The sequence below is a fragment of the Zonotrichia leucophrys genome, chromosome Z (assembly GCF_028769735.1).
Source record: "Zonotrichia leucophrys gambelii isolate GWCS_2022_RI chromosome Z, RI_Zleu_2.0, whole genome shotgun sequence".
Classification (NCBI taxonomy): domain Eukaryota; kingdom Metazoa; phylum Chordata; class Aves; order Passeriformes; family Passerellidae; genus Zonotrichia; species Zonotrichia leucophrys.
This window is the reverse complement of record NC_088200.1, coordinates 19,073,259-19,100,942: the sequence shown is the minus strand read 5'-3', so window position 1 is coordinate 19,100,942 and position 27,684 is coordinate 19,073,259. Positions and strand designations below refer to the sequence as shown.

Here is a 27,684-nt window from a genome sequence, read left to right as displayed (position 1 = left end):
ATTCCCATCTCAATTTTTAAATCCACAACAGGTATAATAAAATATATACCTATTTCAGCTGTTTATTTCTGCATATCTGTAATGTTTGTTTCTCTATTCAGTTTCTGCACTGCCCCCAACTTGACATTAATATTAAACTAAAGGAGGAAGTTATTCAAAAGTTTTTGAGGTTCTACAAATGCTGTCAGAGCACTTGCTGTCTTTCAGTCTAACATCTTCAAACTACCTTTAAATCAGATATTAAAAAGTGCTAGAAACTGAATAGATCAGCATTGCATTTTGAAAATTTTATCCCATGTTTTTAATAACCAAATCCTATATTTATCTATGAATTTGCAGCAAGTAATTTCCTTCTGGAAATTAGCCACATGTAATTAGCCTCAACAATTGCCTTCTCATCTTCTGAAGGCTGAGGTCCTGAAGTGCCAGCCAGTATCATAATTTTCTAGTGCTTTCATTTTCCTTTCCTAGGTGGTATACTGACTGTGGGTGAATATATTATATATTCTGCTAGTATTTCAAGCCACATGGGAATATGTGTAATAGTAGAAATTTTTAAGTTATATTCCCTCAGGGTAGAGGCAATCTGGACGGTATATCCTCAAAGAGTGGTTTAGTAAAAAGATGTGCACTCTGCCCAATTCAGCTGATCAGCAGTACCAAAACTAAGCAATGATTTCAAAGACATCTAGCTGCATTAAAGACTTTTGGAACTATAAATATAAGTAAACAAACAAATTCCATTTTTTTAAAGAAATTGAAATGTTACATAAATATTCTTCACTCTACCCTGAAATCATGCTTGATATAGTCAAGAGAAGGTGATTCTTAGACTTCAAGTGTGAAATATGTAAATAAATGAGCTTGGAGAATTATTTCTCAAACCACAGTTTATGGGCAGCCTATTAGTAAGACAATAACTGGCTTTGCCACAGAGAGCGTGATAAATTGTTGTCTGTCCCTTATTACTTGATGAGTGCAATAATCCACAGACTTCTGGCCCAGAGACTAGGCAAAATGTGGTACAGAAGTAAAAAACAGTTCCTGTCCAAGGAATCTCATAGCACAAAAGAAAGGACATAGTCATTCATAACAAACTTTGTGATGCAGTAGAGCCAAATCCAAACAATTAGAATTCAAAAATTGGCAGGTTGACTTAAAACCATGGAATGGGATAAGAAACTAAAAATGTGATTGCTCTGGTTTTCCTTCTACTTGTGTTACACCTTTAAGTGTTCCTCTTCCAAAGTTTTTTCCACATAAGAATATATAGCTATTTACCTAGACATGAATACATGGATGGATGGATGGATGGATGGATGGATGGATGGATGGATGGATGGATGGATGGATAGATACTTTTTTCCCTTCATTGTTTTAAGGGAAGTACCTACAGGTAGGAGATTTTGTCAAAGCTAGCAGAACACTAAAACTTTTTGACAAGGTCTAATATATAGTATGAAAGAAATAGTCTTTCTACTGAATTTCATATCTATGTAGGCAGTCAACACATGCCTTTCCATCTCTAATTCCAAGTAACAAATAACACACGGAAGTCATTATCACTGAAACTTTGAGAATAAGCCTGAAAGGCTAGATGCTGCTCTTTGTATAAAAAAATTTCTAAAATCTTGCAGTGAGTGTCATATACAAAGGTTGTCTCTCTTCAGCTAACTCATGTGACCTCTTACCAAAGCGGAGATCAATGCAAGCCCACTCTCAGTAGACTTCAATGAAAATCTGTAAAAATTTGGCCTTTATTAGGCTTCTACCTGATGTGTAAGTGTTGAATTAGTAATACATTTAGTTAGTCTCTGTCTCTAATAACAATGTCTCAATATTTGTTTTTTATAAAAAGACAGCTTGAAAGGTTTGGAAAGGAAAGAGCCCTAAGTTCGCATGTAATGAACAGTTGAATGAGTCATACAAACTTGTTCTTTGTAAATGAGATCTTAAAGACAGGCATGGTTGACTTCCTTTATTACAAGAAGCTTCAAATGTTCCTCAAGACTAATTTGTGTTCTTTAGATAAAATCCCTTTCCAAATGAAGTCTCGGGGAATTTTATGCTCTTTTAAAATGAGACAGGGATTTCACTGTTTTTTCTGTCTGCATTCTTACTCACTAAGACACAACTTCTGTTGCACACTGCAGTACATATTCTTGTTCAAATTCATAAAATAGAAGAAGGCATTGTAAATTAGAAAATGTCTGTATTTCATGCCTGTCCTGAGTCCTGAAAGCTGATGCCTCTTGGAGCTGAACTGGAGAAAGGACTTTGCTGTGACAAAGAAAACAAGAAATGCTTTTTACCTCCTGAAGTTGTGACTGCAGCCCCACACAAAAGTTCCTGTCAGTATTAAGTTAACATGACCCCTGCCCTTTAACTTGTGATCCACCAATTAAGATATTGAATCCAATGATTCCCTTTGTCTTCCAAACCTCTTACAATTTCATTTTTCCTGTACTAACAGTTGGAGCAGTCTCATAGTAATAGCTAAAGGAGACAGGGATGGGTTAGGTAACTTTTCAAATAAGGCATCCTGTTTATAATTGGAATTATACTTGTCTTGAAATATTTTTCACTGTAAATCAGTTTCCTCAAATGATAATTGATTTCAAGCAGCCCAGAAAGGAAATAATTTGTCATCAACAAATAATTTGTTAAAAGCAGATGATTGACAAAGGGGTCATGGCTTCAAACTGAAACAGGGCAGATTTAGATTAGGCATTCACTACGAATTATTGACTGAGGATTGTAAGGCTCTGGCACAGGCTGGCCAGAGAGGCTGTGAGTGCCCCATTTCTGGACATGCTCAAGGCCACCCTGGATGGAGTTTTGAGTAACTTCTAGCAAAAGGTGTCCCTGCCCTTAGCAGTGGGTTTTGATCTGAGTATTTTAACGTTTTTTCTAATCCAAGCCATTCTGTGATTCTGTGTCATGATTCCTCAAAAGTCTCTTTCTGGCAGTCAAAAGAGATAAGTTCTCTCTTCTTCCCAGGAATGTATTTTTCTCCTATATATCTTCAGAAAGTAGTATATTTTTCAGCAATATAGTTTTCTCTTTGACATAAGTCACATTTTGGTGTTGCTTTCTTTTTCTCAATTTTCACAATGTTGAAACAACGCATACTAAAAAAAAAACCAAACTTCTCTTTTTTGCATAAACAGGGCTAGAATGGACTAGAGGGACTAAAGAGGACTAGAATTTCAACTACTGTACTTATAAGACCATGGTTAAGTCCTGAAAACATATTTAGGGTAGATGGTTATCTCAGATCTCAGGGGAAGGCCACATGTGAGCTGTTCACATGCTAGGAGATCAGGGCTATACCAGTAAGTCGGAGATCTAAGCAAAATATTTTGGGAAAGCTGTAATGCAAGCTAAGTTTCAGACAACCACCTCATCACTAATAGGAGAGGCACTGACCACTCCTATTAGACTACACATTAGTGTGGAAGACTAGTGCATTCCTAGTGCAGAACATGGACTTAACATTTGCAAATGTCAAGTGAGAGTGAGGAGGAAGCACTATGCAAGGTCAGGGACATTGCACTGTGCTATATCCTCATGGCAGTGCATACAAGACCAGTGCTAGGGGCAGGACACCTGTTTTACCATGGTAAGAGCCATGATCTCTAATCACTGGGGTTTGGACCTTACAAAACTGTGACAGAAAGAATATATTCCTGTTGCTCATAGAACAGTGCCCATGTGTTTAAACTACAGACATGTAATATTTATAAAACACAAAACTGAAGACCACTGTATAAATAAGTGATTTTTCTCAATGTTCAACTTAGTCACTGTTTTGATTAGCTGAAGCTTCAATCAAAACAAGATAATGCGGAATATAAAGGTTCTGGAAAGAGCATAACTATTGATAAAGGTGTTAGAACTAAATAGTGGAAAGGGAAATAAATTAATCAATACAATCAGAAGTAAAGATATCAGAAACACAGTGTTTCTGCATGAAAGTTGTATGATCTGAGATTCCTGATATGAGATGCCATTAAATAATTATGAAAGCAGATAATAAGATTCTATGATTGGACATTAGATTATAAGCATCCTGGCAATAATAATTGTAGTGCAAGACTGAAAAATCACAAACAGGACCTTAACTTGGATCATCTATTGCTCCATTTCTTCGCTGGGGAAAAGAAAAAGAAAAAGAAGAGAAAAGAAGAGAAGAGAAGAGAAGAGAAGAGAAGAGAAGAGAAGAGAAGAGAAGAGAAGAGAAGAGAAGAGAAGAGAAGAGAAGAGAAGAGAAGAGAAGAGAAGAGAAGAGAGAGAAGAGAAGAGAAGAGAAGAGAAGAGAAGAGAAGAGAAGAGAAGAGAAGAGAAGAGAAGAGAAGAGAAGAGAAGAGAAGAGAAGAGAAATAAGAAAGGAAAGGAAAGGAAAGGAAAGAAAGAAAAGAAAAGAAAAGAAAAGAAAAGAAAAGAAAAGAAAAGAAAAGAAAAGAAAAGAAAAGAAAAGAAAAGAAAAGAAAAGAAAAGAAAAGAAAAGAAAAGAAAAGAAAAGAAAAGAAAAGAAAAGAAAAGAAGAAAAGAAAAGAAAAGAAAAGAGAAAAAAGAAAAGAAGGAGTAGGGATGATCATCCTTGAAGAAGAAAGCACATTCCCCCTTCTCTAAGTGTATAACTTACCACAGACCCTCATTGTGAATGACAAACACCCCTCTTTCCAAGGATTGCAAGGAGGGAGTCCATGTGATGAAATATCTGCCTGCCACTTGGGAGGACTAATTGCAATTAAAAATTGTTTTGAAGGGTTTCTCAGAGTTGCTTGTGTGGGTAGCCACAGGCTAATTCAAAAAGTCAGGTGCCAGCTTTACTTTTTTTTTTTAAAGGTATTTTTTTTAAGGTAGAAACATTTAAGTACAGCTCTTATTATAGCAATAAAATATATCCACAGTGTTAGCTTGCCATGCATTTGACTCAGCAGTGAAGTGTTTGCATGAGGTGTGATGCACAAGTTAGTTTTTTGTTCTCATGGTCTTTCCAACACACAGGACAACTGCAGTGCCATCAGAGCCTTTTTCATCTTTTTAAACTTAAAGAGCAAGTTCCCATTGACAGTTATAGAACCTGCATGGCAAGAATGGGTGAGTTAAAGAGAGATGGCTCAGACCTCTGTTAATGTAGAAAACTCTACCGTATATTTATATTATTTCTAAAAGTGGTTAGTTTTAAAACTAACAAAGAGTCATTGAGATAGTTTTCTTCTTATTCTCCTCCCATTCTTCCAAAAGTCTGTATGTTCTCTGAACTGTCATCCTGTTTCAGCCCTCCCAAAAAAGTAGCTGATAGTTTCACAGGATGTTTGAGAATTCTTCCACATGAAGTTATTCGGTTTTTTAATACCACATCTGTATGAGTTGACTCCCCACAATTCAGTTGAGAAGGTCCATTAGTTGAATGTAGTGGGAATGGGCAGCTATTTAAAAGTGAAGATTTCCTTTTTTTCTGGATGAGAGTAGCAGCAGATTGGTTTTCTTCTCCCATTTGCAGTTAGTAACAGTTGTCTGCTGTGAAATGTGACGAGCATGTATGTATATGAGTAAGAATTTTCTTTTTAAAATTATTTTTAGGTGAGCAACAGTACAACTTCCTAGCATTAATTCTTTGTTGTTGGTATCTTTTTATTTTGGGTAATAAACCATAGCCTGTTTCAGTGTTTATGGAAAAAAAAAAAAAAGTAAGAGAGAAAAGGAAATTTTTCATTACCTTTTAATTACTATTAAGAACAATTACCACTCCTTCAGAAAATAGGAAAATAAGCTGAGAAAACAGTAGAAAACTAGATACAAATTTGGCAAAAATTTTTATTGATTCTTTCATACATATGCATATATTTTGAAGTAGAGATAATTTGCAGAATACTTTGCTCTCATGTTTATATATATAATTCTGTATTTAAAATTATTTTTGAGATGCTTGGTGATCAGTCAAAATGTCATATATGTGACATATGCATTTAGTATAACCAAACAGGAAGTAGAAATCCTCCATGAAATCAAATGTATATATTTATCTTGGAAGAAATAAGAAAGTTTTCACAAGTAAAATCATACACTTATTGGAAACTTGAAATGAGCATTAGTATTTATTAAAAATCCTTCAAGAATTTGAAAGTTCATTTTGTGTTAAAATTAATCTCAGGTTCCTAAGAATCTTGTAAATTCTCAGTCAATGTCAGTGAAAAATGAGATATCAAATAAAGGACATACAATTTGTGTATCTTGTTCTTTCTTCCAGTTTAGTTCTTCATAGACTACCATAGAGGATTTTTCATTCAGTATATCTCTATATCTTTGAAATCACAAAAAAAAAGGGGGGAAAAAAGGAACAAGTAGGAACATGACAGTTTCAAATGTTCAAGAAAGTCCCAAAATTTTCCAGTTTTTCAAGACTTCAATACTTTGAATTATTAAAACCATGTTCAAGAATGTTGAGAGATAAGAAAGAGTTACTCTTTTGTCATTTGTGTTGCCTTAACATGTGGAAAGTTTCCTGGCTTAAATGCTCAGTATAAATTTATTGTCCTAACTCTGAGAATATTAAGAATTGCAGCCACTTTGCAACCCCTGTAAACATCAATGACCATCAACTTTAAATGTATTATTGTTACTAATAGGGGATGAAAGGAGAGAAGTAAACTTTGTTCTCTATTCTGTCCTGATTAAGTTTGTGCCCTTCTGGTATCCTTAAAATTTTAAAATTTAAAATTAAAATGCTTAAGACAGTATTACAGGAATTTGTAGCTCAGTTAAAAATGTCGTTTTTTTCATTATTAAATGGATTTTCTTAATAATTATTCTTGATTGAGTATCTATCAGTGCACAAAAATAACTTTTCTGAGTTTTTTGAAAAGTGAAATTAAAGAGGTTAATCATGCAGTTTGTACTCGGACAGAATTCATTCTACAAGTCAATGGCACTTGTGCCTAAATGCAAAATATGAGAGTATGTCCAAGAGGAGTGTTCTGTGCTCAAAAAGCATTTGTGTTTACGTTCTACCAATAAGTCCAAATACAAAGTCTGGCACTGAATTTCATGGCATGGGCTGCTCCACTAGCTTGTCTAGAAATAAGCCCTTTTCTGCATAAAATATTTTTACTCTTACAAGTCAGTGTAACAAACAATACAAGGAAAAATATTTTTTTTTTCTGAAAATTTGTTGATTTTAAAATGTCATAAATTTACAAATTCTGACATACACCCTTTAAAATTTGTGCATCCACTGTTTCTATTTTCACTGTTTTCATTATGCCTTATAGAATGCATTTGTAATGTTTAAAATGTTCTATTCCATAAAAAAAATATGGCTTTTAATCAAATAAAAATGTAAAGCAAACTTGCTTTAAAATCCATCTGGTTTTCATTTTCTTACGATCTATAATCAGGAAATCCATTCATATATGACATATAATTTTTGTGCTTTCAGGTGGATAGCAGAATGAGATATTCCTGCCTATGGTCACATCTAAATTGATAATTGCCCAGGCAGAGTGCAATTTTAAAGTATAGCAATGAAAGAAGATTTGATTTGTACATTAGAAGTCTTACACTTTTTTTTTTGGCTCTGAATGTAAATGAGGCCCTTTTCTTTGGTGGATTTATCTGAAGGTGGGAGAGCTGCCTTAGAGCAGGCCACAGCCCTCTTGAATTAACCGGGTACTGTTTAAAGGACTGGTTTACATGCAGACTCTTCTTATCCTTTTATCACATGCATGCATTCATCACTGATTTCCAAATGATGGGTTTCTGTATTATTGGTTTAAGATCCACAGTGTTACATTCCTGAATCCTCACTAAACCAAAAGCATAAGTTTGGTGACTGGAAAGAGAAACTGATATTATATGGCTTCAGAATGCTAGAAGGCATAATATGCCATGAACAGCAGAAATCTGCTAGTAAAGAAATTATTGCAGTAGCTCTTTAAAAGAATTTGATGTTTTTAAAATATAAATGTAATAACTGTTCAAACTATTCACGTCAGTAAAGGTCAGATGAATGTTTCTGAAGAATAAAGCTTTACAGAGAAGCTTTCCCCTAAACACTATTTCTTAATAGTATATAATATTAAGTAAATCTTATGTATAAAATGGGAGTTCTTTCTTGTAAGGTGATTTATTCTCTAAAAATCACAACTAGAAATATGTAGAGTACAGTGGAATCCGTTTTGCTATATATATTATAGGTCCTATATTGTAGAACTGAGGAAATCTCAGTGCTGCTTCAAACAGTTCTGTTGCCACTCTCTGAGCAAATTCTTGTCATATGACAGATTTCACTGACAGTTTTACATCCTGCTGGTAAAATACCTCCTGACACCAGAGAAACCCTATTATTGCTTCAGTTTCTTCTGTTGTCTCAATTTTCAGTATTCAGTTTGTAAAAGATTAACTTCTTTAAAATGCAGTGCGGTTTCTGGTAGAAAATATTGTTGTATATTCAAAATGCCTCTTCTAATTTCACCACCTGTAATAACACATAGCATTAATGAGAGCATAATAGATAGCTCATTTATGTTGAGGACAATTGTTCGTTTTGAGAAAAAAATCTTCTGGTACAAAATGAAAAGCCTTTGAAAGCACTCAGCTGAATTTGCTTGGAAAGTCTAAAATACATTTCAGAACTCATTTTGTTTCCTTACTGGATGATACTATTAAAGAAATAAACAATAAGATTAACTATGAAAAATATTTTAGTCCAAAATCTCCAAAGTAATTTTAATACAGAATATTAGTAGTGATCTGAGTGCTCTTAAATTTTCAAAATATTGCAGAGGCTTAGAGATCATGATAATAGAAATTATGAGAAAAAACAAACCAGATCAGACTAGCTACTGAAGGTACCTGACAAGTACAGAATTCAAGCAGTTTTTGATAATTTTCTTTTGCCATAATACTAGTGTTCACAGTTCATGGTCTTCCAAAACTTGAAGTGGTGTTTTTATATTTAATAGGCTTTGACAAATTTTGTTTCCAAAATTTTGATTTTTTTGATTTGGTAAATACAAGTGGCTGATGCGCTTGAGGATTAAAAACTTGAAAATCTTAGTCAAGCTCAGACACACATCATTATCCCAAACAGAGAAGCAAATTGCTGACATGTACTGTCATTTTTATGCCCACCTTATAGACATTATCAAATTTAGTTCCATAATCTGTTTTTGTTCTTTAGAGCTGTAAACACCATTTCACACTGGGGAGGATGGGGTGAGATACTGTGGTCTTCACTGACTTTGGGAAAACAAAGGAAATTTGGAGTTTCAGTGTTTCTGACCCAGAGGGCTCTGCCTCACTGACTGACTAGTTTATCTTCTCACACAAATTCTAGGCTGTGTGTTGCAGCTCATGAGCAAAATCTGTGCTCAGAAAAGAAAGTCTTCCATAGCATTTGTTTCTTTGGTATTTACCTGAGGTAAAAGCTTTCTCTTTCCATACTAATTTTCATGCTATTCCCTCTCTATGTCTGTGCAGTTTCTGTACCTCTCCTGAGACTGTGTAGACAGAATTTCAAGGCTACCCTAAAAAGTCACCTTTTCCCTAGATTTTATGTGGGTAAGAGGTGAAATCAGTGAATGAAATCGTGGAATTAACAGGTGATTAACTTTATGGACACATAGTTGTCAATGCAATGAGTTGAGAGAATATCCTTTTCTAAAAAAGATAAAGGAAACATTTGCTTGTCAGAATTGTTCCTGGGGCCTGCATAAGAGAGAAGATGATGAAAGATATGGTGGTGATTTCCAATAATCGTATGATGTTGCTTCCATTGATTTTAGTGTTTACAGAACTAGGTCCAAGAAGTGTAGTGAATAAGAGCCAAAAGAACTTATGAATCCTTCTGTGGAAGTTATAGCCTTGCTATACACATCCCTTATTTAAAAGCAAAAAAAAAATCATGACCTGCAAAGGGCTGAATCACAAAAGGCACAATCTTCTGTAGATGTCAAGAAAATATGAAATAGCTTTGACAGTTTTTATGTCCTTAAATTATCTGACTTTCCTGACTCTTGTCAGACATTGGCTGCTACAAGGGCACAGTATATTGTGCTATATACCACAGTGCTGTAAACAAAATTGTATCATCGAGTTAATTTCGGACATCACAGAGATTGTCAGCTGCCATTGGACCAGTTGTTCCAAATATAGCACATGTTGTATTTTCCTATTAAGATTCATGACACAGATATCTACCCTGAGTTTTTGATTTCACAATTTTAGAAGGGCTTAAAAGATACAGTCTACTTCATTAGACTTGTCTCTCTTTTTTTTTCTCTCTTGTTTTTACCTTAACAGGAAATGGATATGGAAACCCCCGCAACTCACCAGGTCTGCTGGTCTCACCTGGCAACTTGAACAAGAATATGCAAGCAAAATCTCCACCTCCAATGAATTTGGGAATGAACAACCGTAAACCAGACCTCCGTGTGCTTATTCCACCAGGCAGCAAGAGTAACATGCCATCAGTGGTAATGCATTTTTAAAGCTCTTCTTTTTATCTACTTCAGATAAGAGTTATCTAGGAATGTCAAGGCTGGCTCAGGAAACTAAATTCTTGATTGTTTGGTTTTTCTAACTAGGGCTTGACACCAAGCTGAGGAGGTAGGCTGAGCCTCTTTGATTGAGCTCTATCACTGTGAGATCCAAATTTTGTAATGATAAGAGGTAGTAAATAGACAGAGGAAGAGAAAAAGGAATTTGAAATTTGTGTTTCTCCTGCCAGGACTAGTAAAATTTAGGCAATATACTATGCTAGAAGGCTGAATTGGGAAGGTATTGTGTTCGTGTCTTGCACTTACTTTTCAAAAGTTTGTCAGTGTTTCCACTGTTTTGAGTGATTTAACATTAAAAGTGAACTTAATTTAAAAATATAGTAATTTAAGCGATGCAGTTTTCTATTTTATAAAAAACATTATTAAAACAACTTCCAAGTTTGCTTCTTCAGCTTGATGCAAAATAAATTAATCATCAAACTAAAACTGTCCATAAATGTGATGCCGTCTCCTAAGTCATAAAGTGACAAATAGTCCTACAGGGCAATACTCAAAGATGATCATGGCAGTGACAAGCTGTCTGCATCAAATTATTTATTCCAAACCCCTAAAAAATTATATTTTCCAAGGGACTCTGTGAAGGGTTAGGTACAGCATGACAATCTGCAAACAATGGGACTGTGGAAGACAAATGAATTCTTGGAGAAAGTCTTGTGCTGAAAACTGGATAGGTTGTTCGTACAATTGAGTCAAACAGTCCATTAGAAGGAGGAGAAAAAGAGGTCTATGAGGTGTATTTTTTCCAGGATACACTCAGAAGGTGTTTATTTGCTGCCCCTATGATATGAAAATATTTTCTCAGCTAAAACCTGCCTGGTAAATATTTATATTTACTAATTTTTAACACTCCTTTCCTATGCAATCAGTCTGAGGATGTTGATCTGCTTCTGGTAAGTGGTAATGATGTTCATCTTAATAACAAAGAAAATAAAACCAGTTATTCTTATTATGTAGGTAAAGTTTTGGTTGAAATAAAATCGAAAATAACTATGTTGTGAACAAAAAGGTCATGGCAATTTTTTAAATATAGCGATAGAAGACCAGATGCACTTGTTGCACATACTCAAACTAAGCATGCTAGAATTAAGCTTTTTTTTTTTGGTGATGCATGTAGAGCATGTAAACTTATATTGTTCAAGATGGCATAGCCTTATGACACCCACCTTTTTTGGTGGCTCTCTAGCCCTTTTTTCCTGCCATTCACATAATTAGAGTTCTCTAGTTTAATTCTTACAGTGCAACACCTAGTGCTCTGGAGTTAAGGATAAGTGTGTAACTGCTGTGCAATCTAACAGCCTTGAAGAATTTATTTACTGCACAATAACGTAGTCACAGCTCCATCCCCTGGTAAGAGATCGGAGTTCAGCACTCTGGGGGTGCACTTCACTTTCAAAACCCAGCAGAACTGGGTTTGGGGATTTTCCATTGCTTTTTACGTTTCATTGTTTTTTGTGGTAGGTTTTTTTTTCTATATGAGCAAAAAGGAAAACAATGAGAATCAAGCTCATGTATTTCATTAGTTTTACACATGATCTGTTCTTCTACCCACAACAAAAGCAATCTTACTAGTTCAGTTACCTAGGAGATAGTGGTGTAATGGGTTACTATGGTGACAACTGGTCTCTTGAAAGCTTGTAAATTATAGGGTTGGCAGAGTTCATCAAAGCTACATGTTAAATGATTAATTTCTAGGAATTTGTAATAGCCTGTATTTCTCATGCACAAAACATTTCCAGAAAGCAAATACATTCAACTGACTTTAAACTGGTCAATAATATGTTTGTTTTACTTACTTTAAAAGAATCAAAGGATAAATAACTCCCAGTCTGCTCAGTCATTGGCTACTCCAGTGGTTTCCGTAGCAACTCCTACTCTACCAGGGCAAGGGATGGGAGGATACCCGTCAGCCATCTCAACAACATATGGCACTGGTGAGTATTGGTGAAAGATGAAAAGGATGGGGAAGGGAGCAAAGTGCTGATAAGTGTCTATCTCAGTATTAATGAATTAGCTAATGTATTTTGGGAGAAACTGAAAAATTCATAACTGTTATGCCTTTACATTACATTTGCTTATTCTCTACCTGTCACTAACTTCAGATGTATCTGTTTCAAAGTTAGCTGATTTGCTTGAAGTAAAACTTATTTGGTAGCTTTATTTCATTGGCTTTAATTAAAATTTAAAAGAAACCCCCCCCCACAAAAAAACACAAAAAAACCCCCCAGCAACCTTAAAGTAGTTAACAGTTTAGTCTTCCTTGGATATAATTTCATGCAGTTGAGTGCACCATGCTAAAGCCATGAGGCAGAGGAAATAAGCAGCTTCACTATCTCCAACCAGAGTTCAGTAACTCTGTTGGCTCTCACAGCTTCCTACCTGGGAGGGTGCAGAAGTCAAGCCTCAAGGTGTCTTTACTGTTCCTGTTGTGTATAGCTGCTGTTCAGAGTGCACACCGAGACATAGATCCAGCACATTTTTAGAACACACATATTGTTCAGAAGCAGACTGCCTGCAGACTTCTGCAAGGAAGACTGTAACCAAAATGTTGTATTTTTCAAATCTTTCTGACAGTCCTTTTGTAGTTATGGTGAATTTACAGGTTAAGAATGCTTTAGATCTGCCAGACCCAGAAAAATGCTGCTAGATTACAGAATAATTATTAGTGCGTTATTTGCTCCCAAGTTAATGAGTTGAGGGAAGAGGAAGATTTGCTTTTTCTCCTGCAACTTAATGTGATTGGTGTAATTAAAATTAAATGACTTACAAAGTGACAAGAAAATTACTAGGCTAGTTGTTGTTTAATTGCTTCCTCTTTAATTCTCTCTTAATTATTGTCTTTCTGTTTTCAAATCTAGAATATTCTCTGAGTAGTGCAGATATATCATCTCTCTCTGGTTTTAATACAGCCAGTGCTCTTCATCTCGGTTCTGTGACTGGCTGGCAACAGCAACACCTACATAACATGCCACCATCTGCCCTCAGTCAATTGGGGTAAGCAGTGCTTTCTTTATTTTACTGTCCCACAGTGACTTCAGTCTCCCCAGTAATTCCAAGTGTGAAATATGTCAAGGTAACATACCAGAACATATTTACCGTGTATAAAAACTAGATTTTGCAAAACTGGAACAATGTAATTCATGGAAAGTTTGCTAGGGAGTTACAATGAAATATTTTGTGTTTGTGGCATGTTCTCAGCAGTGTAATGTTTATGTTTTATTTTTTATTTATTTAAATAGATTTTATTTTACTATTAAAATCAAACACCTATATTGTACTGATGCTATATTTTTTATTTATGCTTTTAATTTCCAGTTACTGTTGCACAATCATTTACAGTAAGAAAATTTTTTAGATATTTTAGTGAAGTAAGATTACATAATTAATTGACCTGAGATTAAGCCTAAACGTTATATAATAATCACATACTCCCTTCTGCTCAGCTCTGAAATTCAATTTTCATTTATTTGGAGATGATTTTTATGAGAAAATAGCATGATTAAGCCAAAGAAATGTAAGCCTACACAACTCACTGTGATGTGCCTGTGCTGAGGAGTACATGTATTCCTGCCCTCTAGTGGCTAATTTTGCAATATTTATTCAAGTTTCAGAGAAACACAGTGCTCAATCACCTCAGGATCTTTAGAAGTGTGAAAATTCACACAGGGAAATCACCTGAACAAGTAACCTCTTGGCTCATTTAAGTGAACAGATGTATGATTTTCAAATATTTTGATATCTACAATTTCTATTGAGTAAGACCATAGGCAGGCACTGGTGTGGCACAATAGCCTAGACATGTTGGAATTTTAAAAGGTTTATAAAAATAAGTTTATTTATAAAAATAAAAGCTGAAAACAGCAGGAGTGTATTCATGAGGAAAAAAATGAATCCATATATATTTGAAAGGAAAACTGTTTTTGTGAAAGAGGTCTTCCACATACACACTTTCTTTCTTTGAAAGAAATTGTTGCCATAGTGTGGAACAATTTAATACTCTAAATGCACCTTAAACTTCAAAATTCTCCTTCTACTTTATCCGAACATTTTTTGTAACTTATTTTAATGTCTTTACCATGTTGATAATTTGGGTTTTTAAGGAGAGCTATACAAATGTTTCAAAGGAACAAATTTTTTAAACCTCATTTCTGTATAAATAAGTATATATAGATGCAAATGTCATAAAAACATACAACTGAAATACTTGTGCTAGAAAAAGAAGTCTTAATATCTATCTCTTATACTTTCCTTTATGAGTTTGCACTACTTCTGGGTCAGCATTCAGACTTACTGTACAACTACAATAATGAATTCTCAAATAAATTGAAAGCTCACGTTAGGTATCACTGTAAAAACAATTGGTACCATACCAACGAATGTAATAATGCTATTGGGTTAGCAAAAAAAAAAGATATAAATTAACTCCTAAACTACATGCCTTTTCAGATTTGTCATGCACTGTGATCTGTTTCTGATTCATATCAATATCAAAGTGTAATGTCTGTGGCTGTGGCTGTGGAATACATTCTGAGTTGCTACTTTTATTACTCTTTCAGTGATTTGTAAGTGAATTCAGCTATGAAAGCTGCTTCAGAGATGGTTCTTGAGAAGTCTTCTATAACTGCAGAAAATCATATTCACTGAGTTCTACATGAAAGAGCATCTGTTTTAACTTTTGAATTACTTGAAAAACTTGAAATTCTGTAGAACATATCCAGTGTATATCAACCTGATTTAGAATTTGCAAAAAGATTTTTAAAATGAAACAAAATTACAGTCATCTTCACATACTTGAGAAAACACATCCAGAAATGTTTCAACAACATAAATCGCAGTGCTTAGTGGGATCATATACTGAAAAGGTTTGGCAGTGAGATGCTTGTTGCCAACAGTAGGCTATAAAGACCTGTGAGAAAACAGTTAATGGAAGACACACTCCAGGTCTCCTTCAGGTTTTGTTTTTCAACAGTCTAAAGGTGAAAATCAGCTCTGCTTGGCAAGATGTAATGAGAAAAATGTGATTAATAGTAGAATAAGACAGGATTAGATGCATTATCTTGCTCCAGATAAGTCCTCAGCAATTTGAGTAGCACTGTCAGAACCATCTTGAAGGTAATCGGAGATCTCTGCAACCAAGCTCGTAGTTCTTGAAGTTGACTGTGCAATTAGAAGCCGCACTAGTGCTGATGGACTCAAGGGCAAATACATGAGGATGTGGGAGTAGTTCACTTTCCCTACCTGTGCAGCTTTTGGACTTCTGCCAAGCCTGGTGAACAGCACAACAATGTAGAGCCTGTTTAGACATGTAGAAGCTCTTTAGATATGACTGGGACATTGAAACAAACCAAATTTTTCAACTTTTTAGTTAAAAAAAAAAGAATAATATTTTCATGGTCTTTTAATGCATCTACATCTGGAAAAAATCCATACAAAAATTCTGCTGAAAATCAGTCCTTCCAAAGCTTTGTGATTTGGCCTGAACAGTACATCAAAGTCCCTTTCTGCTTATTTAACATGTACCAAAACGACTACTAGAACTGCTGATAACCAGAACTTAAGTCCTTTCCAAACATCATAATAAATTATCAAAATACTTTATGCACAAATCCATAGTGAGGAATATGTTCTCTTGCATCCACATTTCCTAGCCTAAGAGACAATCTTTTCATCTAAAAGTAACATCCACAGGTGAAGTTTTTTACTTTCCTAAAATATGAATGCAGGGAGAGAAAAAACATCTAATCTGAAGGTGCTTCAGTATAGATAATTATTTATATAAGAGAAGTTTCTCCAAACTTCTACCTACATGAATAAAAAGTTATCCCAATTCATGGATAATGTTGACTTGGTCTGTGACCCTTATATAGAAAGATTATTACTTAGCTACAATTATTTTTTATTAGATGACAACTATAGCTATACATATTCTCAATTAAACTATTTTTCCTGAAAAATTTGGAAACAGGTACATCATGTTTAATGAATTTGTATCAGTTCTGCCCATTTCCTTGTTTTGAATTAAAATCTTCTGTATTTCAGATTGAGCCTATTTTTCTTACACCACTATTACAAGATGTTTTAATAACTCAGCTTCCTGCTATTTTTTTAAATCCTGTTTAAAAAATGTAACCTTATCATGTGAGAACTATACAAAATGTCTTGACACAGAAATTCGTATTCTGCTTTTACAGTGATCAGAAAAGTATAAAAAAAGACCTAAATCCCTCTTAGCTTTTACCTAAAAAAAAAAAATAGAGCAGAGGGAAGAAGTTGAATTGTTACTAAATCAAAAATATCTTTTCCTAGATGCAAATTAGCACATAACCATGAATTTTCAATGGTTCTTTACATGATTTTATTGGGGGAAATTATATAAAGTGAGGCAGTAAGCTGATTTAGGAAAGTGAAAGTGACGGTGTAAAAGAAAATGTGCATGAGGGTCCCTTCCTTCAATAGACCACTTTCTCCCTCTACAAAAATCTACATGGTCAATATTCATGTCCTCACTCATCACTTACTCAGACCTGCACTTCTACCTGTGCATGCTGAGCTTCAGTACCATTTGGAGAATCAGACAGAAGAAGATGCACACAGAGGTGTCATCATCCCTAGCTCATGGCAATGTCTTCCTCCCCCACTTCTCATACAGCAGAGCTGTGTATATGTTCTGTGTGGAAACCAGATAGGAAGCAGCATTTCTCCATGTGGCCATCATAATCCGAATAAAAACCAAATTTTAACTACACTGGCCTCAAGAGGGACTGGTGTGCCAAGTTAAGATATTAATTTTCTTCACTGTCTCCATAAAATGAAATGTTTTCATACAATATGTGGAAAAAGGTGATAATGTCTGCATAAGTGGACTGCCCAACACTTACTCAGTGCATGTAATTGTACACAAACCTTTGAATAATTTTCTTTAGTTTCTCAGTAGGGTTTCTATATCCAAAACCTGTTTGTTTACCAGGGAATTTAGTGAAGGTTTGAAATTATTACAATAGGACATGCTTGGGCCCAATTCAGATAATTTTATGAAGCAACAGTGTAAAATATGCATTGATACATTCAAGTGAAAACAGCTGTTTCTACACGCACATATACTTATACACGAAATTAAATCATTTTGCAGCAGACAGAATTCTCATTTCTTACTGTGCACCTTCCATTCTAAATAATGGTCAATCGTTTGTTTAGAATATAAAGATTGCACCTAAATACCTATTATTTCACCATTCACAGGTATGTAACAGTACATTTCCCAAGCAGATGAGCTGCTCATAAAAATGTTTCAGAAAATGTTAATGAAGTATTGCAAATTATAATCAAATAAAAATATATTAAATTTCAGAAATACTTTCAGCAGCAAAAGGCTATATTTATAAAGAAAAAGAGATGTATCAAAATAAGTGCAAGAATACATTTATATTGTTTTAATATTGTTTTAAAGTTCAGAAATTCAGTCTTGACCTAACAAAATGATTTCTTATCCTTTTATAAATGTACCAAAAAACCAAAAAAAGATGGTTCAAAATTCAAATAAACCTGAAGGATTTATAAAACTGCCATTAATTTTTATGCTAGGTTATTATGTAATACCACTGCTGAATCGCAAGGAATCTGTAGAAAAGTCTGTAGAGATGCATTCTCATACTCACTTTTGAAGCATTATTAAAAAGGCAACATTCCAGTACAGCAATACCAGCTCTGTATTATGGAAATTCAGTTTATCCCTGTAGATTTGTTCCTTTGGATGCTGCCACACAATGGAATGCCAGTATGTTCCATGTGAACAAATTTGACTGAATATGGTTATTTTTGTCTATTTTTATCTTTTTTAATTATCCCAAGCTTTGCAAAGTGGATGTCATTTGCTCAAATCAAACACTTCTAAAATCAGTTCTCTAGGCTCCACCATCATTTATTATAGAACTTTCAGGTTTAGGTATAAGCTTGGCATGTAAAATCATATGTAATCTTATCATACTAAACTTTCAGGTTTAGGTATAAGCTTGGCATGTAAAATCATATGTAATCTTATCATACTAAACTGACAAACTGTTTATTCAGGTGAAGTCCTAGAACTGCCTAAGCAACACAAAAATAAAGTTACTGGAAATGAAAGCAAAAAAAAAAAAAAAGAAAAGGACAGAAATGTATATTTGATTCTCTTTCAACTGTTTTTAACACATTTTCAGGAAGAGTGGAATATTTCACTATGTAAGACTGGCAAAGTCTTATATTTACAGTTTCTTATATGTGTTAATTTAATATTAATAGAAGCAATGCAAGGAAAATATCCTCTTTGAAAAAAGGAAAGGCTTACATTTTTTTATTGTGAAGGCTATTACTTATGAACTCTGTAACTTAGGAAAGGGCTCATTGCAGATTTGACAAATTTGTCTGTACAGGAAGGAAGGATTGATGAAAAAATTGGAGGTAGAACATGCTGTTTTGTTTTCTAACAAGATCCATTCATTTTTAAACACTGCAGCAATTCCTGCTAAAATCAGAGTATATTATTAAATATTGAAGCCATACAGTTTTATTTTAAATCTGTCAGAAGAAAAAAAATTCATCAAAGTAGTAGTAAATGTTGTTTAAATAGTATTCAGCTCTCAGCCGATGACACCCTAGGGAGAGTATTTCAGTAAAGTTAAAAGTCTACACTAAACTTACCTGTGTCTTTTATATTCTTAGAAATTCCTTCCAAATCCCAATATTACACTTTTTTGCATTAAAAATGCCTGCATATCCCTTTAGGTTTAAAATCTTGTGAAGTCAAGTGTTATTCTTACTGCCTTCCTACCCTGTATAAATAAATACTCATTAATAGAAAACTTGAAATTCTGTTTCTTGGATAAGACACTAACTTCAGCCTAGCAAATGGTCCCTGAAGTGGAACATAATGGGAACTGCATGTTGGAAATTCTGTTTTAATAATGAAAAGTCAGGTTTTGCCAGGAGGTGGTGCTTCTATACAAAATGTTGTGCAGATGAAAGTAATCTCATTTCTCCCGTAAAGTGTGTTCTCAGTATTCACTCTTCTCCCTGCCTGTGTCATCTTTCCTCTGCCACTACCTGCCAAAAAAATGCACAAAAAAGGAAGAAAAAAAAAAAAAAGAGAAAAACTTAGAATACTTACACAGCTTACCTTTGAATAAGTTTCAGAATAGCAGTCTGTCTACTAGTAGCATCCTTCAAGCTTGGCTTTCCTCTGGGCAAACAGTGTAGTCCTGTGTCATCTTCTACTATTCCTCAGGTTCCCTTTTGTAGTTTATCCAAATGCATTCTGGATTGAATAATGGATTTATGGCTTTAAACCCTAAAATCATATCTAAATCCTTGCCTGCCTATGCTATTTTGTTGATGTCAATGTTAGGACTACTAATTTCAACTTTATTCTGAAAAGCATAAAAATTACCAGACCAGATTTTTTTGTTTCTGTTTTGCATCTGAAGTCACATGTCAAAACAAACCACAATAAAAATAGTTGCATGCATTCAAATTTATTGGATTAAACCCAGCAGAAAGTCCATGCTTTCCATCTCAGCCCATGCATACACACACACATTTGTTATACAGAAACCTGAAGGTGGTTCCAACAATGCAAAGGCTCACCTTCCTAAATTTTGATGACACTTGATCTTAAAAAAAGGAGAGATTGGAGACTGAGAGCAAGACCTCTCTCCAAACTGAGGGCTTGTCCCCCTAAAGCTGACCACATCTGTTGTGGTGCTGTCATCTCCTGGAATTCATGAATTCTGCTCAGACAACAGTCTCCCATGATCTCTGCATGTGCTGATCCTGTGCAAGCCTTTACAGTGGTGTTTCATGTGAGTGTTTGTGCATATCTGGGGGCTCCATGCCTCCTCCATCTGTAACTGAGTTTCCTTTCCTCCTACAGAGCTTGCACTAGCACTCATTTATCTCAGAGTACAAATCTCTCCCTGCCTTCTACTCAAAGCCTCAACATCAAGTCAGAACCTGTTTCTCCTCCTAGAGATCGTACCACCACACCATCGAGATACCAACAGCACACACGCCATGAGGCGGGGAGATCTCCTGTTGACAGTTTGAGCAGCTGTAGCAGTTCCTACGATGGAAGTGACCGAGAAGATCACCGGAATGAATTCCACTCCCCCATTGGACTCACCAGACCTTCGCCGGACGAAAGGGAAAGCCCCTCTGTCAAGCGCATGCGGCTCTCTGAAGGATGGGCAACATGATAACATTATGATCTATTAGTTGGGTTTTTTTTTTTCTTGCAGTGTGTGTGTGCTATACCTTAATGGGGGCGGGGGGGAGGGGAAGGGTCGATATGCATTATATGTGCCGTGTGTGGAAAAAAAGTCAGGTACTCTGTTTTGTAAAAGTACTTTTAACTTGCCTCAGTGATGCAGTATAAGGATAAACAGAAATGCTGAGATAAGCTTAGCACTTGAGTTGTACAACAGAACACTTGTACAAAATAGATTTTAAGGCTAACTTCTTTTCACTGTTGTGCTCCCTTGCAAAATGTATGTTACAATAGATAGTGTCATGTTGCAGGTTCAACGTTATTTACATGTAAATAGACAAAATGAAAACATTTGCCAGAAATGGCAGATCTTTACTGAGAGAGAAAGCAGCTGTTATGCAACATATAGAAAATGTACAGATGTTTTGACAGATCCAGCAGTTGGGTGGCCGTGAATTGATGCTAGAAAGAGACTGAGTCACCTAACATACTGAAAATGCTCACAAACATGCAGGCATTTTGTTAGAGTATGGCACTCAGTTTAAAAGGATCAAACCATTTCAAGAGGACCATACTTATAGAAATGTTGAGTTCGAGGGCTGACATATTTAATTTCAAAAATTCTGGGTCTGCATCACTTATTAAATAAAAGTATAAAAATATGTACATTACATTTTGCTTATTTTCATATTAAAAAGACAGAGTTTGCAAAGCATTTGTGGCTTTTGTAGTTCCCTTAAGCCAAAATTTGTTCTTTTTTCCTTGATAGCTTTGCTAATCTTTTAAGCAGTCCTGAAGAAACAAACAAAAAGGACTTTCTGTATAGAAAGCACTACCCTAAGCCTTGAGGAACTCCATGCTTTGCTAATTAAGATAACTGTTTTCTCTTTGCAGAAGTTTTGGTTTTGAAATGTGTATTTCTAATTATATAAAATATTAAGAATCTTTTAAAAAAATCTGTGAAATTAACATGCTTGTGTATAGCTTTCTAATATATATAATAATTATGGTAATAGATTTTGTTCTCTTGATAGTGGGGAATTATATTTGTGCAGTTGCACATTTAACTATTTTCTTCCAGTTTTCTTTCAGTGGGTATACATTCTACAGATCAAAGTCAGCTGCTGAAAGACTGATCTGTAAACAATTAGACTTTACCCATAGTGTAACAACTTAAATCATTTTAATACAGCATTTTACAATCAGTTGGGTGAACTGCCATCCATTGTATATACTGATTAGTTCTTTCATGCTGTTTTTGTGCATTGTAACAAGTTAAGGGCCCTTCTATTATGTAATGTACTGCGTATCTTGTAGCTTTCCATGGGTTAAATGACAAAGTGGCGTAACTTGGCCCTTTCTCATTAATGAAGTTGGTATTCTGCCCATCTGAATTGGATGTGCAGCTCTAACGGCTGTAAGCTACGTGAGTGCAGGTAAATATGTGCTGAAGCAGCAGGGGGAGGAAAAGGGAGGGATCAGCACTAAAGTGCCTGTTGTATAGATTCCTCCCCTCTCTCACAGACTTAAAACTCTTCAAGTGATTATCAGTTAAAGTGTGATTCAAAGTCAGTTGATTTTACACAGGCAATATTGGCCAACTGGTCCTTGGTTCTCATGGACCTCTGCAGTCACATCATCTCACAGTGGACATGTTGTTGAGCAACACTCCCTGTGTGTTTTCTTTCACCAGAGCAGGACTTGCTTCAGCACACAGCATCCACATTTTCTCCAGCTTCATATTGTTCCTTTGACTAAGATAGCTTGACCAGAGGGAATGTGTCATTTTCTTTAAGTCCCTCTTTGTCCCTCTTGTCTATTAGAAAAAATGGTATATTCAAGTGTTTCAGTTTAATCGTTCTGTTGGAGGGGAAAAGTGTTTAAGCAAAATGTTAGTGCCATAGTAAAAGAGAAATATTTCTCCTTTTTTCAAGGGTCATTCTAGGTCTCAATGACATACATTGACATTATGATGAAAAATACAGCTGCAACAGAAAAACGTCAACACAAAGTACTTTGAAGTGAAATCCACACTCTTCTTCCACCTATACATGCAGTTGCTGTGCACTGCTCAATGATGGAGTGTACCTCTCTGTAGTAGAGAATGATGATCAAACTATAGTGTGCATTAGGACATAGGCTCTTCACTTACCATGACTTTACAGAAGCCTGCCTTACAGGCACTTTCAGCCGTGCAGGGGCTAGTACATAATCTGGAAACTCTTTAAGCAGAATGCTGTGCTACTAATGCATCCATTTTACCTCATGTAGCAAACTGCAGGGTAAACAAAGATACGCATGCTTTAAAAAACCCAAAAAATAAATTTAAAAATTCAAAACAAAACAAAAAAAATAAGGTAAAATGGGGCCCATAATGAATTTTAAAACACAAAAACCACTTTCTTCACTCTCAGATTAACCTGTACTCATATTCTCTTTTGAGAATTTTAAGCGTTAGTGAGTCAAAAATATGCAAATGTATCACAAATATACCTTGTCATTTCAAGAAAAAATACAATTTTATTGGTATAGTAGTAGAAATTTCTCAGTGGGGAAGGGGATTTGGTCTATTGATATATTAAGAATAGCCATATTAATAGTTTACCTTGCGATTTGCCTCAGCAACACATGAAAAAAATGAAAGATATCATTTAATGAAGATGCAGTGTATAATATTACTGCAAGTAACTAAGCAAAAAGTAGCATGAAAAGTATTGCCTGGGCAATTTATATTAACTCTGACAGTGATTTTTTTGTATAAACACAAGTAGAACTGAATCACATGAAAATAAATGCCAGTCAGCCCTCTTGTTCCTGCTGCAGAAGGCAACTAACTTATACTGGCAAAATTGTGGGGGATAATGCATATTTGCAAACTGATCTAATGATAAGAAGCACAACTTTGATTGTGAAGTCACTTTCTGTAAACTATAACTGTCTACCTTTCTTGTTCCTTTATCTGTATCTTACCATTTATTGTGTTTGCAAAAGGTAATTTGGGTTTATTGTGTGATTCCTTTGTATTTAAGGAGCTTGGGGCAGAGCCCTGAAAGAGTATTAACATTTACTTTACCTTAACCCATGCTATATGATGTTTTAGGCAACATTCTTAATTGTAAGTTCAAACACCTGAAGTGGCATTCTAGGCACCTGCAAGTATTGTTATAGCTAAGCTAATCTCTATTAAAAGATGTTGTCAGTTAGTGTTTAATTGCTGGTGACAATTATATTATATACTTTATCTGCACAACATATATATTGTATGCATTGAGCCATTCACAGTAAAGCTTTGTTCATTTCAGTGTCTCTCAGAAATTGTGTTTTATAACAAAATGGCTTATATTTTTCCCAGAAGAGGAATTTAGCAATTTTTAATGACTAGTGTAAAAATTAGCTGTTGTCCGCAGATCTTTTTCAGGTAAAGTTAGTATAAGAATAGAACTCATAGGCTGTTTTCAAGGACATCAATCCTTTTGTATTGTATTTGCAATCCTATATGCCCACTTTTATCTGTAGTCTAACAGCTGTTTGTTTTCCTTCTTCCTTCACCTTGAAGGTAAATGCTTTGTAATTTTTTTAAAAGCCACTTGAAACCTCAATAAAGGCTGTTGCCTAAACATGGCATACTTCATCTGTTCCTGTTTGTGCCATCTGCTGTGATGTCGTCAGTTATATGGCATTCATTTCCTGCCACTACAGGTCTCTTGAAGGACTGATGGAACACTGGTGTCTGTTAGAACGCTTCAGACTGTAGATGTAATAAAAGGCTTTTGTTAATATATTTTAACCAAAGATGTGGAGCAATCCAAGCTTTGAGCCACAGACTTTCTGCATCAAAAATATCCATTTGATTATTTTCATAGTCACATGTTGCATTTCTACCTTCCCTTCTCATACCTCAGACTGATCCATACCTCTATTTGATTAAAAAAAAGGTCATTTAAGAAAGTAATTTTTTAAAAAATTAAAAATTAAAAATGCAGTACTAAAGTCTTTTATGTATTTAATATCAGACCTGGGTTACCGCAGGCATTACACTTGGATTGCTTCAGATGGTTTGTTGTATCTTTTTTTTCTTTTTTTCTTCTCTTTCATGGGGATTTGCTTCCATAAAATAATGGTGATAACAAAATAGCTTGTAAATGGGAGCGTACAAGCATTTGCAACGAATTTTAAAGTAGAGGCTCACAGCGGCATAAGCTGGACTTTGTCGCCACTAGATGACAAGATGTTATAACTAAGTTAAACTACATCTGTGTATCTCAAGGGACTTAATTCAGCTGTCTGTAGTGAACAAAAATGGGAAAATTTCAAAAGATTCTCCTGCTGGAAATAAGGTATAATTTGTATTTTGCAGACAAATCAGTAAAGTTACTGGCTTTCTTAGTGATATGGTGTCTGTTGTGCATTTTTTTATTAATTTAAATAGTGTTCACTTTTCACTGTTTCACAATGTAACACATGAAAGAATCAGCTTTAACTACCAGCAGCTGTCTCAAGGTTCCTTACGGAGTATTTGTGCTTGCTTTGCTAAGCAATATTTTCTGGCACACATCACCCCATCAAGTCAGGGAAACACCATTGCTGCTCTAGAGTCAGTATCATTTGGAGTGAGGCCATCTGAATTTGTCCCTAGCACAGGAGCTAGGTGAAATAATGCCTGGCATTCAGGTGCTTAAACTGACAGGGAATCTAAACTCCCATATCAACATGTCCTGTGAATTTTACCTGTGGGGACAATCATGCAAAAACCCTCCAAAAAATGCATGTTCTGTGTCAAAATCATATATCATTTGATCTACACTCTGTCAATACTCTCTAACAAAACTGCACAAGGACTGTGTCAGAATGAATCTATTCATTTTTCTATACTTTTTTTCTCAGAATATTTATTTGCTTGATTTTTTGTTTGGGATTTATTTTTGTTTGTTTGTTTATTGGGAGTTACAGGGGGTTTTCCAACTAATATTTATAGTTTCAGAGTTTGAGAATGAAAGAATCACTTTATTTCAAAAAGATGTGTTTTTACACCAGAAGCAGACAAGCTACTAAGAAGTTAAGGTGCTTGGTGAATGTTACAATGTCAAAAATAACTTTACAAAGCCTAGTTTCTAAATAGGTTTATGAAAGAAAAGAACTGTGCTGTGCTGTTCCTTTTCATGACAACTTCTTTTAAGATAAATATTCTTAGTATTGCAGTGTTGGACACAGCCTTGCAATGAGATGCTAAAACTAAGATTAAGTGTGATTGATTTTACTATAGAATGTATTTTGTACAAGTAAATAGCTTTTTTTCATCATTGGCCAGTATGAACAAAGCATTTCTTAAAATGCAGTTGTCTTAGAAGATTTATATGGGAGTCTTCCATCTTGCAGTCATCTATGTAATTAATACTGATAATGCTATGCCTGCATTGGAAAAAGAAATTACTTAGAAAATAGAGTCTGTTATATACTTTGTTCTGTTATTTCCTTCTCTGGAAAAAAATAAGCATAAACATCCTGATTACTTTGTTTTAAATTCTATGAACTCTATTTATAAACAATTTTTTTAAATTATGTTGAAATGCATTGGGGGGTTAACAATTTTTTAATAACCTTTTTCACTTTAGATTCACATATGTCATCCTAAAAAGCAATTGTGACGTGTACAGTCTGAAGTAATAACTAAGTCACATACCTTTTCCATCCAGAGTGTTTGCTTTCCCTGAAAATTGCTTTATCGTTTCTTTAGCAAAAATCTAAAAACATCATTGTAGAACTGGGAAACTATGCTGAGACATATGTGGCTCATTCATACCTTACCCTTTCTCAAACACAAAGTCTATATTTCCAGAGGTAAAATACTGGGAGTGAGAGAATCCAAGGAACAGCAAGGAGGAATGATTTTAAAACAATCAGATCATTAAGTCTACAAGCAGCAAAAAAAAATTGTTCCTCTCTATTGACAGACATAGCCTATTCCTCTTTAATTCACTGGAAATTTACCAATGCAGCAAGGTAACCTGCTCCATCTAAACTGATGTATGGAACTCCAGTTTGCTGGAGTCCCTGATTCTGGGACACTTAAACTGCTTAGTCATAGGGCTACCTTTTTGGTATTCGTGTATTGTGCTTAATGTTTTGGACTAAATATTCAGAGTACCTGCAATAGGTAAATCTATACTGCCTTCTCTGCAGTCCATCTAGACACATCCGAGGTAACTCTTTTTTGAGTAGATATTTTGGTTAACAGTAGTCTTTCTACTGCTGGTATTTCTTCCTCCTCTTCCAGCTTATATTGTAGAACACTTTGGTTCTATTCTGGATCCCCTTAATTGCTAAAGACACTTGAAGTCTAACATGAGAATACTTGTGTGAATGCTGAATTTCAGCTGAGTTCATTACTTCTGAAAGATGCAGTGTGCTGTTCTAATTGTCCTTTCTATCCTCTTCTCTGTGTTTCTGTTTGTGGTTTGTTTATAGTCTGCCCAAAGTTTTCAGTTTCAAGTATCTGTCTGTATTTATCTGGATGATGATCCATAAGTTCTTTTAGGTTACAAAATGTTGCCTCCTTCTGTGAGCAGAGGTTGATCACCATTAGCTGTGGAGGTTTTATTTCTCTGACCAAAGACATAAAATAATGTAATAGAAGACTTCACTGTGCAGTGAAGTCTTCTTAACTAAAACTTAGAAGTGATAAAACTTAAATGTAGTGTGCTTGCATGATAAACATAATTGGCATAAAATATAATTTTGTTTTTACAGCACATTGCATATAGCTAATCCTTTTCTGCAGAGTTGCTAAGGATCGGGTTTTCAGTCTCACAGTGAAAATGCAGCATCCTGTGAAGCCCAATTCACTTTTTTGCAATGCTTTACACTATGGTAGCATTTTTTTGA

General features: G+C 34.9%; 1 protein-coding gene across 11 annotated transcripts in view; it reads left to right on the top strand.

Annotated features, from left to right (window-relative positions):
- The window catches only part of MEF2C (myocyte enhancer factor 2C), a 117,030-nt gene extending 96,172 nt beyond the window's left edge, over positions 1 to 20,858 (top strand). For 5 of the 11 annotated variants that reach the window (XM_064735445.1, XM_064735437.1, XM_064735434.1 and 2 more), the window contains 5 exons: positions 10,312 to 10,484; positions 11,435 to 11,458; positions 12,370 to 12,499; positions 13,424 to 13,559; positions 20,470 to 20,858. In XM_064735445.1, coding sequence (XP_064591515.1) covers positions 10,312 to 10,484; positions 11,435 to 11,458; positions 12,370 to 12,499; positions 13,424 to 13,559; positions 20,470 to 20,791 — 785 coding nt within the window. In that variant the 3' untranslated portion in view covers positions 20,792 to 20,858. The remainder of the gene's footprint in view (positions 1 to 10,311; positions 10,485 to 11,434; positions 11,459 to 12,369; positions 12,500 to 13,423; positions 13,560 to 20,469) is intronic. The other 6 variants (XM_064735444.1, XM_064735443.1, XM_064735439.1 and 3 more) reach the window with 4 other exon arrangements.
- The last annotated feature ends 6,826 nt before the right edge of the window (positions 20,859 to 27,684 follow it).